At 35.8% G+C, this 16308-nt stretch overlaps 1 protein-coding gene across 1 annotated transcript; it reads left to right on the top strand.

Moving 5' to 3' along the window:
* The first annotated feature begins 1177 nt into the window (after window positions 1-1177).
* Window positions 1178-14917, top strand: cdc25b (cell division cycle 25B). The gene is given in 16 exon segments (XM_056471351.1): window positions 1178-1694; window positions 1923-2005; window positions 3085-3136; window positions 4559-4600; window positions 4713-4746; window positions 5076-5186; window positions 5574-5687; window positions 5777-5911; window positions 8775-8855; window positions 8964-9149; window positions 9236-9322; window positions 10509-10571; window positions 10747-10845; window positions 10929-10934; window positions 10936-11175; window positions 14572-14917. Coding segments are annotated over 16 exon segments (1692 nt in total). The 5' UTR covers window positions 1178-1476; the 3' UTR covers window positions 14713-14917.
* The last annotated feature ends 1391 nt before the right edge of the window (window positions 14918-16308 follow it).

Raw genomic sequence — 16308 nt, 5'->3', positions numbered from 1 at the left:
ATTTACTACTGATAGGGTGTGAGAAGTAAGAAGTGAGAAAAAAACACCATAACAGCAAGGAACCAAATAGCGATTGCAGAACCAGGAACTGAAAACAATCTTTGCAATCAAACATCCTTTAGTGTTGTTTTGGTCATCAAAATAGTACTTACTTGTGCTGGATGCTGGAAGCACCGTCATGCAACAGGAAGTTTACATTTTTTCTTACTTTTGAGCCTAGGACTATGTGCTGAGACTAAGGATTAAAGGCAGAAATGTTGTAAATTTAAATTGATTTTTGCACATGCTGATCACAAGGTCTATCAGCAGTAACACATATAAATTTTATATGTATATTTTTAAATCTTAAACTGTGTGTAGCTGTTGATCCACGTTTTATTAATAAAAAATATCACATCAGCCAAACATCTTTCTTTCAATGTCAAACTTGTAAACAGCAAAAAAGAAGTAATCTAAATCATCAACTTGCATGGCACGAGAGTGAGTAGATTAACATCAATTTGTGGATGTATTTTCTCTTACAATGTACATCTGTAAGTGAAAGAATGTTCTTTCAATTTCACATTTTTAATAATATTTTTTAGTAACCTTTTGACTCTATTAATATATGAATACAGCTTTATATATATGATACATATATAAAAATACATATAATTTTAGATGGCTGACAGCACATTCCACTATTGCTGAAAATGCTGCTGAAAATATCTAGAAGTAACTGCAAAAATAATTTACCAAAAATAAACGCTCTTTAAAGATTTGTTTTATATTGAACAACGATATATTTACTTCTTTGTCCTGTCTTTTTGAATGGTACATTCCGCGCGAGAAGGTTAGCATGTGATTGGTTGTCCGGCAAATGAAGGCGTTACCAAGCTGCAGCTTGAAACGTTCCGCGGGAAAATGTTTCCTTTCTGAACAACTATTCGTTTTCGTCCCACCCGATTCAAGTAAACAGAAACGCTATTGGACGAGTTCACAGCGGCGGTGTTGTTTTCTTGGCTGTCATTGGACGTCAGAGTTGTCTGTCATTCTTTGCGCCGCCTACGTTCTCACTGAGAACGATGATGAAAAAAGAGGAAACCTCTTTCATTGGAGGAATCAGATGTAACGACGCTGCTCATTGGCTACTTAGATTGCCGCTTACGGACTGCATGTTTTGAACATAAATAAGAGCTACATTCAGCACTTCCTCAGCAGAGTTTGGATAAGGTCAGAAAGAGTGCGATTAAATCGGCAGCTCTCTGGCAACAAAGAAGATGGATTTTTAACCCCCTGAGTTTTTATATTTATTTAGATTTGTGTAATCGGCCGTCGTTATTATGCAGAGTTCTCCAAGTTGTTTATCTAAACCCTAAAAAGCTTTAGCCCGGATCGGGTCGCAGTGCGGTTACTAACTCGGTTTAACCCTTTGTGTTTTTTTAACGCGCCTGGTTGATATTTATTTTAACAACCACCTGACGATCCTTTTCAGAAATGGATATTGACATGATTCCTGGCGACATCAGCCCTGTGTATGATCCGTTCTGCACTGGGCCCGAATCAGTCCTCGGAGCTCCCCGGTTCACTCTGCCGGAGCTCGGGGCTCGGGGCTCCCCCTGCATGAAGAGCCTGGCCTCTCCCGGGCCCATGGCGGTGCTGTCTCCTGTCACCAACCTGGCTCTCAACATGAATAATCTCGCTGTTCTTGGAGGGTGAGGGGAGCTGGGCTGTTTTTTTTTTTTTTTTTGACTATTGGATAAATAAATAAATAACTGCATCGCTGCAGCTTACTTCCTGGAACTGTTTGCTGGCTGTTTTCAATAATGACGCTGCGTTATTAATGTATTTGTGTAACGTTAGTGCGTTATTTGAGGCGAAAACAAACATGACGCAATTCATTTTCATTTCTCTAAAATGTTTGTTTTCTTGTTTTGATGCAGTCAATGTGAAACTCCAAAGCGGAAGAAAAACTTGCCCCTCCTGAAGATTCCTTCCTTCGCCTCTGATGCCTCTTCTGATGCAGGTTCGCTTTGGAAACATGAATGTATTTTTCTGTGAAACTTAATTTGAGAGAGTATGACAAGCCGCTTTAAGTTCTTATTGCATTATCTGGTATTTAATATTTGGCCGTTAGTTCACCAAAATATAAAAAAAACATAACTTGCATTGCCAGCGAGTTTGATGGAATGGCAAAAAAAAAAAAAAAAAGTTTCATGCTAAACGTTAAGAAGATCAATGCTATGTTAGCTCTCAGCTCTTAAAGGGATAACTTGGTTTTTTAAAAAATGAAAACCTACTCATCCCCAAGTGGTTACATATTTGAGTTGCTTTATTCTGTTAAATGAAAAAAAAAATGTTTTGGGGGGTAATATGTAGTTTTTCTTTATTTCCCCAATCTACTGAATATTATCTGATATTGCATATTTAGACCGTTGAAGCATTCACTGACACGTAAGCCGCGTTGCGAATTAGCCATCAATATTGTAACAATTACTGCAATGGTGTGTTGCAATGTTTGACTTTAAAGCAATTCATATATTTAAAATGTGTAAAACTGAAGTCATTACTTATTGCATTTTAAGCACTAGTAACGTTTGTTTAGAGACCACAACATTGCTGTATTATTTCCCTTTCACACAGGCCATTAATTAAAGGCGTCACTTCATAAAGAAATGCTACTCCCAACATACTTTCTAAAGTCCTTCCCTGTTGTTTTGTCAAGTATTGTGCATTCCTGTAAGCTGAACAAGTAACATTCTTCCACAGTGTCGCTTGCTGCAGAAGATGTGTTTTGTTTTTTTGCACAGTAGCATCATTTTTAGATGAAAATGGTATTGTTCAAGTGCAACTTAATCCATCAAAAAGCAGACATATGCAACCAAAAGCAGACTAGTTTGCTGCAGTTACATGCACGTTAGGGCTGCTAATGAAAATGTATGAGTTGGTTAAAAGGAATGTTAAAGCCGTTTGCCATACTGCGTAGGTGTACGACAGCTCATCCTATTTGGAATGCCAGTAATGATTTTATACAGTGTGGTTCTGCCATATTTTTAAGAGCTTGGGCTGGTTTTCTCATGCGTCTACCTCTATGCTTCTCCACAGGTCTTGGACTAGAGTCTCCCAGTCCTTTAGATTCTCTGGATGCTGAGCAGAAGTGAGTATATGACTCTTCTGTCTCATTTCTGACATGAGACAAAGCTTGGCTTGAGGATTATACATCTAATCTAGTCCCTGCCGTTAGGTGGCCTATACACATGCTCAGCATGTCTGTTTTTACAGATTAACTGAACATATGCTGGCGTAAATCACAGATCACTAGATATCTCAGCCATATCCAGTTATTAAAGGCATTATTAAAGCACAAATTAAACTTGTGATCATTTAGTCACCCATATGTTGTTCAGACTGAAGTAGTTTAATGTTCTGAGCCACAAAATTAGTTTTGATTTTAGTCTCTTATATATATTATTAACAATCTAGCATGTCATAAAGGAAGAGGTCGTTTAAAAATTTAAAACGCGTTATTTACTCACCCTATACTTTATTCCAAACCCATTTAAGTACATTTCTTCTGTTGAACACAAGGCATCATTTTAGAAGAACGTTGGAAACCTGTAACCATTTGATTTATTTTATTTTTTTCATTCATTTCATCAGTTTCACTCTTGTTTTTGATTTGTTAATGATTACTGTCTTCAAACATTATTAAAATTATGTTTGTTCAACAAAAAAAAAATTAAAAGAGGTAGAAAAAAAAGGTATGGGGAACCCCTTCAGGGTGGGTAAAGATGAAATTCAACCTTTGGTCAAATTGAACTTTTAAATGGACAGTTTAAAAAACTAAACTGAATTGTTCAGTCACCTACATGCTGTTTTAACTAAAATAGTTTTCTGTTTTGAGCCACGAAATGACTTTAAAACAGTTTATTTAAGCTCAGATATGCTTTATGTACACAACATTCACTAAATGCGTCCCAGCTCTCCAATAATCAACACTGAGTGGGACAGTTCCCCTTTACATGCCATTTGGTGTCAGTGGGAATCCATTTATCTACAGCCAGACCTACAGCTGTTTGGGTTCCTCTCACATCACTGTGTGTTGTGGCACGTTGCTGAAGGGGGGCTGGGTGACTAGTGGCACGCTTTTCATGCCCTGTGAGCACTAACATCTGAATAGATTTGTAATACTTGTGTGTGAGGTTGTCAGGGTTACTAGGAACCCCCTCCTCAACTCTAATTCTCTATTTTTCCTATGCTATGAAAGAGACACACTCCTTACCACCTCCCTCTCCAGAACACCATTGCCTGCTCCCCTCTCCCAACAAAAGTGGCTTGAGAGGGGGTTTGCGTTGTGTGGGCATATGGTAAATTAGAAGATGCCCCCCTTTTTCCTTCTCCCGGGGCTGTTTTGCATACAGGTGGGCATCAGGGTGTATTTGTTAAATGTAGAGTTGTGAGTGGCCTGGACTGAGAGATAAATGAGCTGGATTGTCGTCTGGACTTGTTTGGTTGACGTGGGAGGGGGCTTTTGAAAACACTGGGAACTGTTCAATAGAGTTTTTCTTTATCTACACAGATTTGAGAAGGCCATGCAGGATGCCACACGAGCGGTTAATGAGTAAGTGCTGATGTACTATAATGCTAAGGATGAGCATGTTCATCACTAAACACATTTGTTTTTTTTTGTGTTGACTTGGGTTTTAATACAAATGTTTGTTGTGTTTGTACAGAAAAATGCCCATCCGCAGGATACACTCTTTGCCAGTAAGTGTTGAATTTGCTGACTATAACTGTTTGAAATTAATAGTGAAATGTTAAAAATCCAAAAGATTTTAAAATGGAAGAGAATTGTGACATTTTCTAGAGCCATTACTCCAGTCTGTAGTGGTCACATGATCTTTACTTTACAAATCATTCTAAACCGTTTATTTGCTTCAGTGTTGTAAATGCTTAAACTGCTTAATTTATGCATCCTTGCTTTTTGAAAGTAGTTACAAAAAAGTACTGCATTGACCCCTGACTTTTCAGAATTACTTTTCCACCTCAAATTTTGGCATTTATTTTTAAAGTTGTTTGTAATGTTTATTTGGTAGCTCCAATTTTTGGGTCACAGTCCAAATCTGAGGAGTAAAGAATTGGATCCCTCCCGTTATGGAGTGTGGACTCATTCACACGACAGTGCCAATAAAGAAAACATCGCTGAGGTGAGGTTGTCGTCACCAGGATGTGTGTTTGTTGGGCGGGCATAATGCAATCACCTCTAGCTGCACCTTTTAGTTATTGTTTTCTGCAGATGTAAACTGAATAAATTCAGCCAGAAGGGGAGGAGCTAAACATGCATGTCATGTTTCCTTTCTGAAAATAATAGTAGTATTCTCAATTTTAAATAAACCAATACCTAATAATTATTCCACAGTGACTAAAGCGTTGAAGTGGTCTCAATACATTTTCTCTTTATGAATGTAGTCCTATAGCAGAAACAAATATCTTGTTTTAAAAGTATAATCTCATTACTAATTTTACAAATGGCTATCAGCTTCTGATAATTCCCAGGACGGAATTTAGATTGATTCCAATCTGCCGTTTTACAGGAGAACTTTGAGTTCAAGAAGCCCTCTATGCCTGCGCTGCGCTGTCGCACTCGCTCCACTGGAGGCTCCAAGGATGCTTTTGCCTGCCGACCAAACTCTGCTCCTGCTTTAATGGTACAACGTTCATCCCTGAAAAAAAACCTCAAATTAACAATCTTTAACTGTTGCTAATATAACACCATGGTTTCCTGCTTTTCCTCCAGCTCTCCCCACCACCCTCCAATCAGCCAGACTCTCCAAATGAAATTAGTCCCTTCATTCTGCGCCGCCCATCGCTCTCATGCCTTCAAGATGATGATGACGATGATGGCTTTCTGGAGGGGCTTGATGATGTGGAGGTGACTTCTATTAGCTTGTTGTGTTGTCAAAAGTATCGATATTTTGATAAATGTTGATTCTAACGTTATTTGAAATCGTATCTATACCTTCAAAAACTCATTGAAGTACATAAACAAATGCCCACATTTCCAAACTTTTCCCACACATTTGCATTTTAGGATGCTTGAAACAGTTTATTTTAGGGATGTCCTGATCAGGTTTTCTTTACCCTTGAATTGAGTATCTGCCGATACTGAAACCCGGTCCGATACTTCTATAATACATAAAGAATAAAGAAGAGCGAAGAAACCGATCCAGGATGTTCCTTTATTTTTTTTTTTAAAAATTCACCTTATTTTAACATTCAACAACTCTGTTAACAAACAGAGCACTTCTGTGAGAGAGCTTAAACAATAAAGTAATAAATAACACAAATTCCTCACGTTTGGACTTTTGTTCAACAGTAAATATAAAAAAAAAATCTAATATAAAAAGCGAATAGCACCACAACTTTAAAATACCCGGCAGGCAATCCCAAGTTTACATTTGTCACAGTTTGCTATGGCAATGTTGTCGTCATTTGACTTTATAATGCCTCCAGACTGCAGACATAATCGCACTTTCTGCTTCAAGCTGCTTCTGTGTTCTACTTTTCCGGCATTTAACACATAGCATATCTGGTTTTATTAAATTTAAACCTCAAGCACAAATGCTGTAGAAAATCTATTTTGGTTTGTGCATCTTTGTCACTGCACACATGCTGAGTTTTTTTTTACATGATCTTGGGCTTCAATGGGCATTAATTTGCCAATTAGTGCCAAAATGGCTCCTAAAAGGTAGTGTCAAGCAAACTATTCTTCAAGTAATTGCCTTCATTAACATAAATCAATAACAAAAAAGACGATCACAATTAGATCTGCCTAAAGAATAGTGTAGATTGTTTATTGGCTGTAGCTGATGTTTTCAGTGTTTAGTCACTTTGCCTAGTAAATCCTGTTTTTTTTTTTTTATTTAAGAAATTAAAATTTTACATTGTGTTGTTGGCTTGGTCTGTGAGAAATTAAAGACCAATGAGAATTTAAAGACTTGCCCTGTTTTGATCAGTGGTAACAATTCCTAACATTAAAGCCCATATTATACATGAAATAGGGTCATATTTAGGTTGTAAGGGTCTCCAACAACAGTCTAATATGCATGCAAGGTCAAAAAACACTTTCATGGTCTCATAATCTGCATTTATTTTTACCTAATTATCCCAGCGACTCCCATATGAATCGTTCAGCGATTCCTTTGTACCCAAAACCATCCTTAGCGCAAAGCTAATCTGCGCTGATTGGACCGATGACAGCCTGCTGCGATTGGACGAAACTGACAGCCTTCAGCGCGAGACAGAGTGAAATGCCCAGCAGCTAATCAACAATATAAAAGTCGTCACAGTGCATACACGCTTTATAGTGTAAGATGTGGATTTTGGCTGCCAGTGGGTGAATGTTAATACAGACGATGGACTAGAAAATACTGACAACTATTTTATTGAGCAAAAACTCCAAGAACTGGCGAGGAGCACGTCACCCTCCACCTGCTCTTTTCACACAGACGCACACACAAACACCACCTCCTTGGAAGACACAACACCAATAGAGAGGGAGACGTCCGCGACACCTCCCTTACCACCCGCGTCCTTGGTTATATCTGCGACACCCCCTGTCCCCACTTTGCTAACGGGTCACTTTTGTTTTCACTTTCGGGTTGAGGGCGAGGTGATCGTCCTTAACCTAGAGCGGCAGTTCAGCTTGCTGAACCGGCCCTGCGCAACACAGGCAACACTAACACACACACACACACACACACACACACACACACACACACACACACACACACACACACCACACACACACACACACACACAACCCTCACCGTTCGCCTAGACTAGAGCGCCAGTTCAGCTTGCTGGGTGCAATTTAGACAGCTCCCTTGAACCTGAGCTGAAATATTTTGAAACTTGACCGTTGCATGTGTGTAGGAATAGCTGGCAATCCGTAAACAAAGCGAAGCGCGTCGCGTTTTCAACGTGGCTTTACACGCGATATGAGAAAATAAAGAGTTAACCTGATACAGCACACACAGTTACAAGTAACAAAACACAATTAAATACATAATTTGCAAGCTAGAGTAAACGAGGCAATTTTAATCGCACGTACGTACTCTGGTGAAATGGGGGAAGAAACTGATTCATGATGCACCGATCCATGTTCTGACAGTCTTTACTGATCCGTCCTTTAACAAACCGAGAAAGTCTTCTTTTTAAGCATTTAGTTTCCAGAAGCACTCTGGGTTATAATGCTGAGCTTTCATCTTTGGGTAGGCTATCGATAGTATCCATCTGCACAGCCTGACTTCATTCCACCGGTGTGTTTGTGTGTGTGTGTGGGGCTTTTTTTCTGTGTTAGTGGGCGGGGCTGCAGGTTTCAAATCTCCTGGGTTTGCGCGCAACTACTTGTTTCGTAGCCGTGTCATCACGAAACACCTAATGACTCGTTATCAAGACGACTCATTTGAAGCACTATGAGTCGACTCCTTTATAGATGAATCAATAGTTTTAAACACTGTACACTTACAGATTTAAGCATTAGCTGGATATTTCACTTCACTTAGAGCTATCTTACACACTACATGGAAGGGCATTTTCAAAAACCCATAATATGGGCTTTTTAAGGCTGATGTTTTAACTCCTTGTCATCAATTATCCTTATTTTTATTTTTTCTTCTCTGTGTCTCTCTCTCTCTGTCTGCATTTAAGGTAGAAATTCCAGTATCCTGACAAGACTATGGTCTTGCTTTTTCTTCTGATTTTATGAATAACCTTCATGTGTTTTTGTTCAGAATGAATCTGAGGTTCCTTTGGGTATGGACAGTCTTCTCACTGCTCCTCTGGTGGCCAAACAAAGTCTTGACAGTGATTCAGTATGTTGTTAAATTTCTTAATTTTTTTTTTCACTCCTAGATTTAAAACATTTTTCTTTATATGGTTATGACCTGTTTAACGACCAATCCCACTTTGATTATCCATAGCCTGTTGTTCGCTGTCGTCCACGTGGATTGTTTAGATCTCCATCTATGCCCAGTCCAGTTGGGCGCATCCCGCTCAAGAGACCTGAAAGACCACAAGATGAGAACACGCCTGTCCGAGTGAAGAGGAGACGGAGCCTGGCAGGGACACAAGTGTCACCCACAGAGCAGGAGGATGTTGTTCATCAGGTCAGAAAAAGACAAAATAAACTTTATATTATGATGCTGATGTGCATATTTGCATGGAGTCCTGATTTTGGTCTTTCTCCTTATAGGTTCAGAGGTCAAAGTCATTTAATCACTCTCAGATTGAAAGAATGTTGGACACTGATCCTAGTAATGTGATTGGAGATTTCACCAAGGTGAGTAAGCCAGGTTTAAGTTTTTGTACAGTTGATGTATATCATTCTTAAATTTGTTTTTCTCTTATGTTTTATCAAATTTGATAAATGTATAAATAAATTAATATAGTATAGTAATTTATGAAATGTGTATATATTTAATATTGTTAAATTTGCATGTCTATTTAATTTCCTTTGTTGTAATGTGTTAAATATTTCAAATCTTAAATACTTAAAATATGAAAATTTGTGTAATACATTTTGAAAGTGAAATCTTAATTTTTCAAAAATAAAATGTATTAAATTCTTATATTTAAACAAAATGAACAGTTTGGTTTCTTAATAATAGTAAACCCATTTTAAATAAAAAAAATTGGTTATTAAAATATAGCCCTTTTGCGGCGATGATGAAGAGTAGTAATAATAACCTATTTAAAATATAAAATGGTTATTAAAATATAGCCGTTTAGATGATGATGATGATGATGATGATGATGATTAATAATAATGGTAACCCATTTAAAATATACTAATGGTTATTAAAGCACTTTTGATAATTATAATAAAATAGTAAAAATAAAATTAATTTTAAATGTAAAATGGCCATTTAGATTAATAACAACAACAATTCATTTTAAATGTAAAATGGGTATTAAAAATCACCATTTTGATGGTGGTGGTGGTGGTAGTAGTAGCAGTAGTAGTCGAACAACCCTTTTTAGATATAAAATGGTGTTTAAAATATCCATTTCAATAATAATATTAATAATAATAATCAATTTTAAATGTAAAATGGGTATTAAAATATAACTATTTAGATGGTCTATTATTATTATAGCCCATTTTAAATATAAAATGTTTTTTAATGTATCCATTTAAATATTAATTATAATTACAATAACCAATTTTAAATGTAAAATATAGCCATTTAAATAATAGTTGTTTATTATTATTATTATTATTATTATTATTATTATTATTATTATTAACAACCCATTTAAAATATAAAGTGATTATTAAAATATAGCCATTTAGATAATAATAATAATCATCATCATCATCATCATAACAATAACCTGTTTAAAATATATGTTTAAGTAATTTAGATAATTATAATAAAAATTGATTTATTATTATTATTATATACACAGATAACATTGTCTAAGGAAATGTGTATAATATACATGCTTTTGTTTTTTTTAAACAGGCTCCTGCACTGCCCACAGTACAAGGAAAACACCAAGAGTTGAAGTACATCACTCCAGAGATTGTAAGTCGCAACGCAAAGATATATCCCATGTGTATTTCACATTCAAGTGCATGCAAAACAAGCAGTTGCTTGATTAAGAACAAACCAGCAGGCCTTGTCATCTTTACAAAGTATAATACACTGGCATCTTTACCATAATCCAATTTTCTGCTGACATCTGTTTCTGCTTTTACAGATGGTTAAAGCAATGAGCGGACAGTTTCAAGATCTAGTTGAGAGGATGTTTGTCATCGACTGCCGTTATCCGTATGAATATGAGGGCGGCCATATTAAAGTAAGAGTCACTTGCAGCTTTATTAAATTGACTGCAGTTGTTTGTAGTATTGAGCAGATCTTTAAAACTCATGTTTCTTTCAGGGTGCCTCTTAATCTCCATCAAGAGGATCAAATTGATGACTACTTTTTACACAATCCTATTCTCCCAGACTGTCCCGAGAAGCGCGTTCTGCTGATTTTCCACTGTGAATTTTCTTCTGAGCGTGGTCCGCGGATGTGTCGCTACGTTAGAGAAAGAGATCGATTCATGAATGAATACCCCAATCTCCATTACCCCGAACTCTATATCTTGAAAGGAGGCTACAAAGACTTTTTCCAGATTCACAAAGTATGTACTTTTTTTTTTTTTTTTTTTTCCTCCTTTTTTTCTTTTCCAATTTCAATCTAATATTAGAGATGTAACTACAGCAAATAGGAGTACACCCCCTTTTGAAAATTAGTATTTGTATCCATTTCTCAGTGAATATGGATAATATAGATTGGTGCCTTTGACCAAAACAAATTTATTAAACCGATATATTTATTTAAATATTTTAGTCACAGAAGGATAATACAATTAAATAGAAAATTGGAAAGATAATACAATTAAATTCATGCAAAATATTGCAAAAAAATTACAACCTACATTTCAAGAGAATTGTATGTATTTTTTCTTATGTTTGTATTGTTTTATTTATATAACTTACACATCATAAGTTATGATGGCTAATTTGAAAGTAACTTGATGCTAAAAGTAAATATAATTACACAAATGAAGACTATGCAACTGAAATTTGTCACTGATTAATGTTTAAAAGATTTTTGAATACTGATTCATCCAGTAATGAAACATTCAAAGTCTTTTGAACGAATTCTTATTGAATTAATATTTCAAACTGATTTAAATAAAAAATATACATTTATGTACTGACATTTCAGAGAAATGGATTACATAAAATTCCAAATTTATTAATTTGTTCATGTATTATATAAAATTAAAGCAGGATTATCTTAAATAAAAAAAAAAAAATAAATAAATAAAAATCTGAACTATACAACTCTCTAAAATCTAAATCACACATGGGTTGATGTTGAAAATAATACTTTTTACATATTTGTTATACATGTAACACAAACTGATCGCCAACATTTAGACATGTAAATGTTTGTAATAAAGACCATTTATTAGTACATGGTGTCTCATTTATAAAATCTGACATTGCGATATTATTCTGTGACTTTTTTTTTTTAATATATATATTGAATATAATTTCACCAAATGACTTTAACATGATAAATTCTTTCCAAATAGAAATACTAGATTTGATTGGGATGATTCTGTAGGTGCCTAAATCATGCATAAAATATAGTAAATCTAATCTACATGCGTAGATAAACAAAGATACAATTGAAATAAACGGTGTTATCGTTTTCTGAGTCGAGCAATATTCAGGTACAGTAATTGAAGACAAAATAAAAACCATTCAATAAAATGAATCCTTTATTGTTAAATGCTTTTAAAATCATCAAATGGATGCAAATTAAAATACAAACTCAACATTACATATTCTGTGACGTGGCTATGTGAATTAACACATTGTGATATAGATGCTATAATTAGATCTCATTATAGCATTCTAATTACAAACCTAATCTTGAATATAACGAATCAATACTGATTTAGGGTTTGTTCGCTAAAGTCTGAGCTACTTCAACTGACAAACTTTCACCAAGTATTTTCGAATGTTAAAATAGGTTTTTTTTTTTTTTTCTCTCTACTTTCTTTCGACAGTATGGACACCAGTAATGTTTATGAATAAATTGTAATAGTAATAATAATTTATAAATAATGCAGGCGTGTTTATAAAATGACTCGTCCTTATTGAACTATTTTGTATTGAACCTAATTTGTGGTAATCCTGTCTGTGAGACGGGCCTGTTTCAGTAAGGAGGTTCACCAACTCTGATTAGACACCGATAGATTAAACTCAGAGTTTTTGGTTTCACAATAGTGGACCTGAGCTAGGTCAATCAACTTTGAGTAGACCAACTCGGAGTTAAGCGTGCACACCGTGACTGTTAAAAAGGCATTATTAATGGAGCGCAGATATTGCGAGTGACTGGCAACATCTTAAAAAGAGAGATCACCATTTCTTTCTCTAGCTGAACTTGATGTGCTCCTGCAAAGTTATAGCAAATATGAGCATATATTTTAAAAAGCAACACCACTGCATCAGTGAAACAGAGACTTAGCGTGGGAAAACAGCTGCTCAAATACTTTAAAATGTAAAATTACGCATTAACTTAAGTATAATAAAATAAGTAATGTAATGTGACGTTTATAAAGTTTTTACACGTGTTCCCACTTATACACGTTGATCAGTTTTAAAAGATCACTTGTCAGCCTTTTTTTATTGATCAAGTGATTGAGATTAATATGACATTTTAGAATGTAAGCCGAACTAAACTATTGTTTTTAGAAAGAATATTAATCTAGTAACAATAGCTACATGTCCCTGTTGAAGGTCAGTAAATTTATAATAATTATTTATTAAAAAAGGCAAGCCATTCTCGTAGGTGACTTTGTGACTTTCTTTGTGTGACTGAAATGTAGGCAATAGCTGTTTCGATCCAAATATATTAACTAAATTTATGTGCAAAACTGAAATAACACATAAAAGATGTGCGAATAAAGCAGAGAACAAAATAGTCACTTCCTGAAAGGGGTGCCAAATATCACAGTAAAAACAGAATTTACTGCGGCAGAAGAAGCTGCATCAATTTTTTATTTATTTAATATATGCACTTGCACCTCAGAAGACAATGCTGACACCCAATAATCGCGTGGTGGCGTTTGAAGCCATGAGACGTGGAGAACAGACGCTCCAGACGCTCTGAAGGTATTTAATAATATAATAACACTAATACTGAAATGGTTCAGGCGTTTTAGAATGACCAAAACAAAATTTAAGATGTTACAGCGTGTTCAGCCTGCTGGTTTGTCCATTCTCACACATTTTCAACATATGATCTCGAATAACAAACTTTTTTTTGAATGCACATACTGGATTTTCTTCAGTAAAAGTGTTTACGTTGTAGTTTATGCGCATCTTATCGAATATAAGTTTATTCTACTCGGTTATGCGCATGTTTTCAAAAGTTATGTGCATCATGAGGTTTCCATCAATCGTTTTTATGCGCATCTCCAAAATGAGCATTAAAATAGGTGGGTGGAAACATAAGGCTAAGGCGAGAAATACAGCTTCATCATTAAAAAAGGAGACTGACAGAAACTCTGAGTTTAGAGAATAAAACCTGCTATTGACCAGGTTATGTTCACAGAGTAAGTTACCACAATAACTGACTCTGAGTTAAAGTTGCCTCTCTTTCAGAAACGGGCTTGACTCACACTGCTTTCACCAGTTTAACAAACCTGCCATTTTGAAACGGAAAACCCAGAGTTTGTCATTTCAGGGTTAAGATACTCTGAGTTTTCACTTAACCTCCTTTCTGAAACGGCCCCTAATCTAAAGATTCTCCTCATGCTGCTGACAAAAAATAGGTTTGTATGATGATGATGATGATGATGATGATGATGATGATGATTAATCAAGCAAAACACCCTTACTGAAGATTTTTATGATTAATATGTGCAGTTGCACCTCACTGTCCTATTTTTCAAAGTTGTGTTTCTATTGCACTTATTTTCTCATTAAAGCTTATACATGTTTTTCCCCCTCTGTAGGCAGTATGTGAGCCCCAGATGTATAGACCGATGCTTCATGAAGAGTTTAAAGAAGACCTGAGGAAGTTTCGTCTGAAGAGCCGCACCTGGGCTGGAGAACGCAGCAAGAGAGACATGTACAGCCGTCTCAAAAAACTCTGAGGCTCGCCAAAGTACTCATGTTTTTACTGCCTTTACTCGCTCGTATGCTGCCCTCACAACATGAGCCATGTCAGACCTGAAGACATGTGCGTTCAGTGCGGGACCCTTCCTGCATTTCATGGTTTGACATTAAAAGAGGTCGAGAGGTTATTTTTGAGTCTCTGGCCGTTTGTTTTGATGTCATCACATTTAAACTTCCCCCTCTTTTTTTTATTATTATTATTATTATTATTATTATTATTATTGTTATTATTATTGTTTTTTTGTTTGTTTTTTATAATAATAATAATAATAATAATAATAATAATAACAGCTATTGATCTCCCTTTACAAGCACACTGCTACAAGTCACTGTCATGAACTGTTTTAAACTAACTAGAATTTGTATTCTCTTTTTTTTTTTTTTTTGATCAACTGCCCTGTCTTAACTTGCATGTCAGTACAAGTTCCTCTTCTCACCTTGAGCACTTTTTAAATAAATGGATGTGGTGAATAAGTGCTATACAAATGTTGACCTTTAGCTCCCTGTTTTCCCTACATCTGATCGGTTGCCGAATGTAACTGATGTGAGAAGTATAATGGTATACAATTATTTAAACTGATTTTCTTAATCTAAAACCACATTATGTGCTAATATCAGAATAATGATTTAATCTTTAAATTTTTTTTTTTAATATATCCCTATAATATGTAAAACTCTACCCATATTGTTTTGAGGAAGCCAGCATTTTTTTTCCCTCTCTCTCTCTCTTCACTTGACTGACAGCTTTAACTCAGTGGCTGGGTCCTGACTTTTGCTGCAGGTCGGCAAGTGTTGACCACATCAGAGTTCACCAAACGAGATTGAGTTCTGCTTGTTCCATAAACCAGTGACTGAGCGTTACAAAAATTCTCATTTGCCTTGCAAGGGTGTGTGTTTTGTAAGTCTCCCTTTCTGAGTGTGTTTTATTGGTCTTGTGAGGCCATGAGGCTGGTTTATGTATTCATGAATAAACTTGGAGTTGGGGTAATAACTCTGCTGAATTATCTCTTGATCTGTGTTTTTTTTTTTTTTTCCTCCCCCCCCCCCCCCCCCCCCCCCCCCTGGTGTTGATGAGAGGCTGAGTCTCTTGTTTTTCATATTTGCCGCTCTAACGCGGACTTTGACTGTGGTTAGGCAGATCGCCAGCACGTGTCTCTACACACGTGCTCATTCCAGAGCCGTTCCAAAGAGGAGGAGCCTGCAGTTTCCCAGCCCTTCCCTAACGTCCCAGAGCAGTGTTTATGTTTGGTTAATGAGTAAGAGTGTGTCAGTATGAGCAAATAATAATTGAAAGTCTAAAGCAGGGCAAATGTTTCCTACAGAATTTTCATGTGGTTAGAGGAGACCAAGACAAGGTTTAAAACGTTTTTTTTTTCTCAGCCAGCAGTATTGTGTATCTGTTTTTTTTTTTTTTTTTTTTTTTTTTTTTTTTTTTTTTTTTTTTTTTTTTTTTTTTTTTTAGGACTGAATCAACATTGAACGGAAAAAATACGTAATAAATACACTGCTTGACAAGCTCTTGTTACCTATCCAAGTTTTAGGAACAACAAATAATAACTCTACTTCCATTCGAT

This window comes from Danio aesculapii, chromosome 13, assembly GCF_903798145.1.
Source record: "Danio aesculapii chromosome 13, fDanAes4.1, whole genome shotgun sequence".
Taxonomy (NCBI): domain Eukaryota; kingdom Metazoa; phylum Chordata; class Actinopteri; order Cypriniformes; family Danionidae; genus Danio; species Danio aesculapii.
The sequence above is the reverse complement of the archived record's forward strand: the minus strand, read 5'-3'. Positions and strand labels throughout refer to the sequence as shown.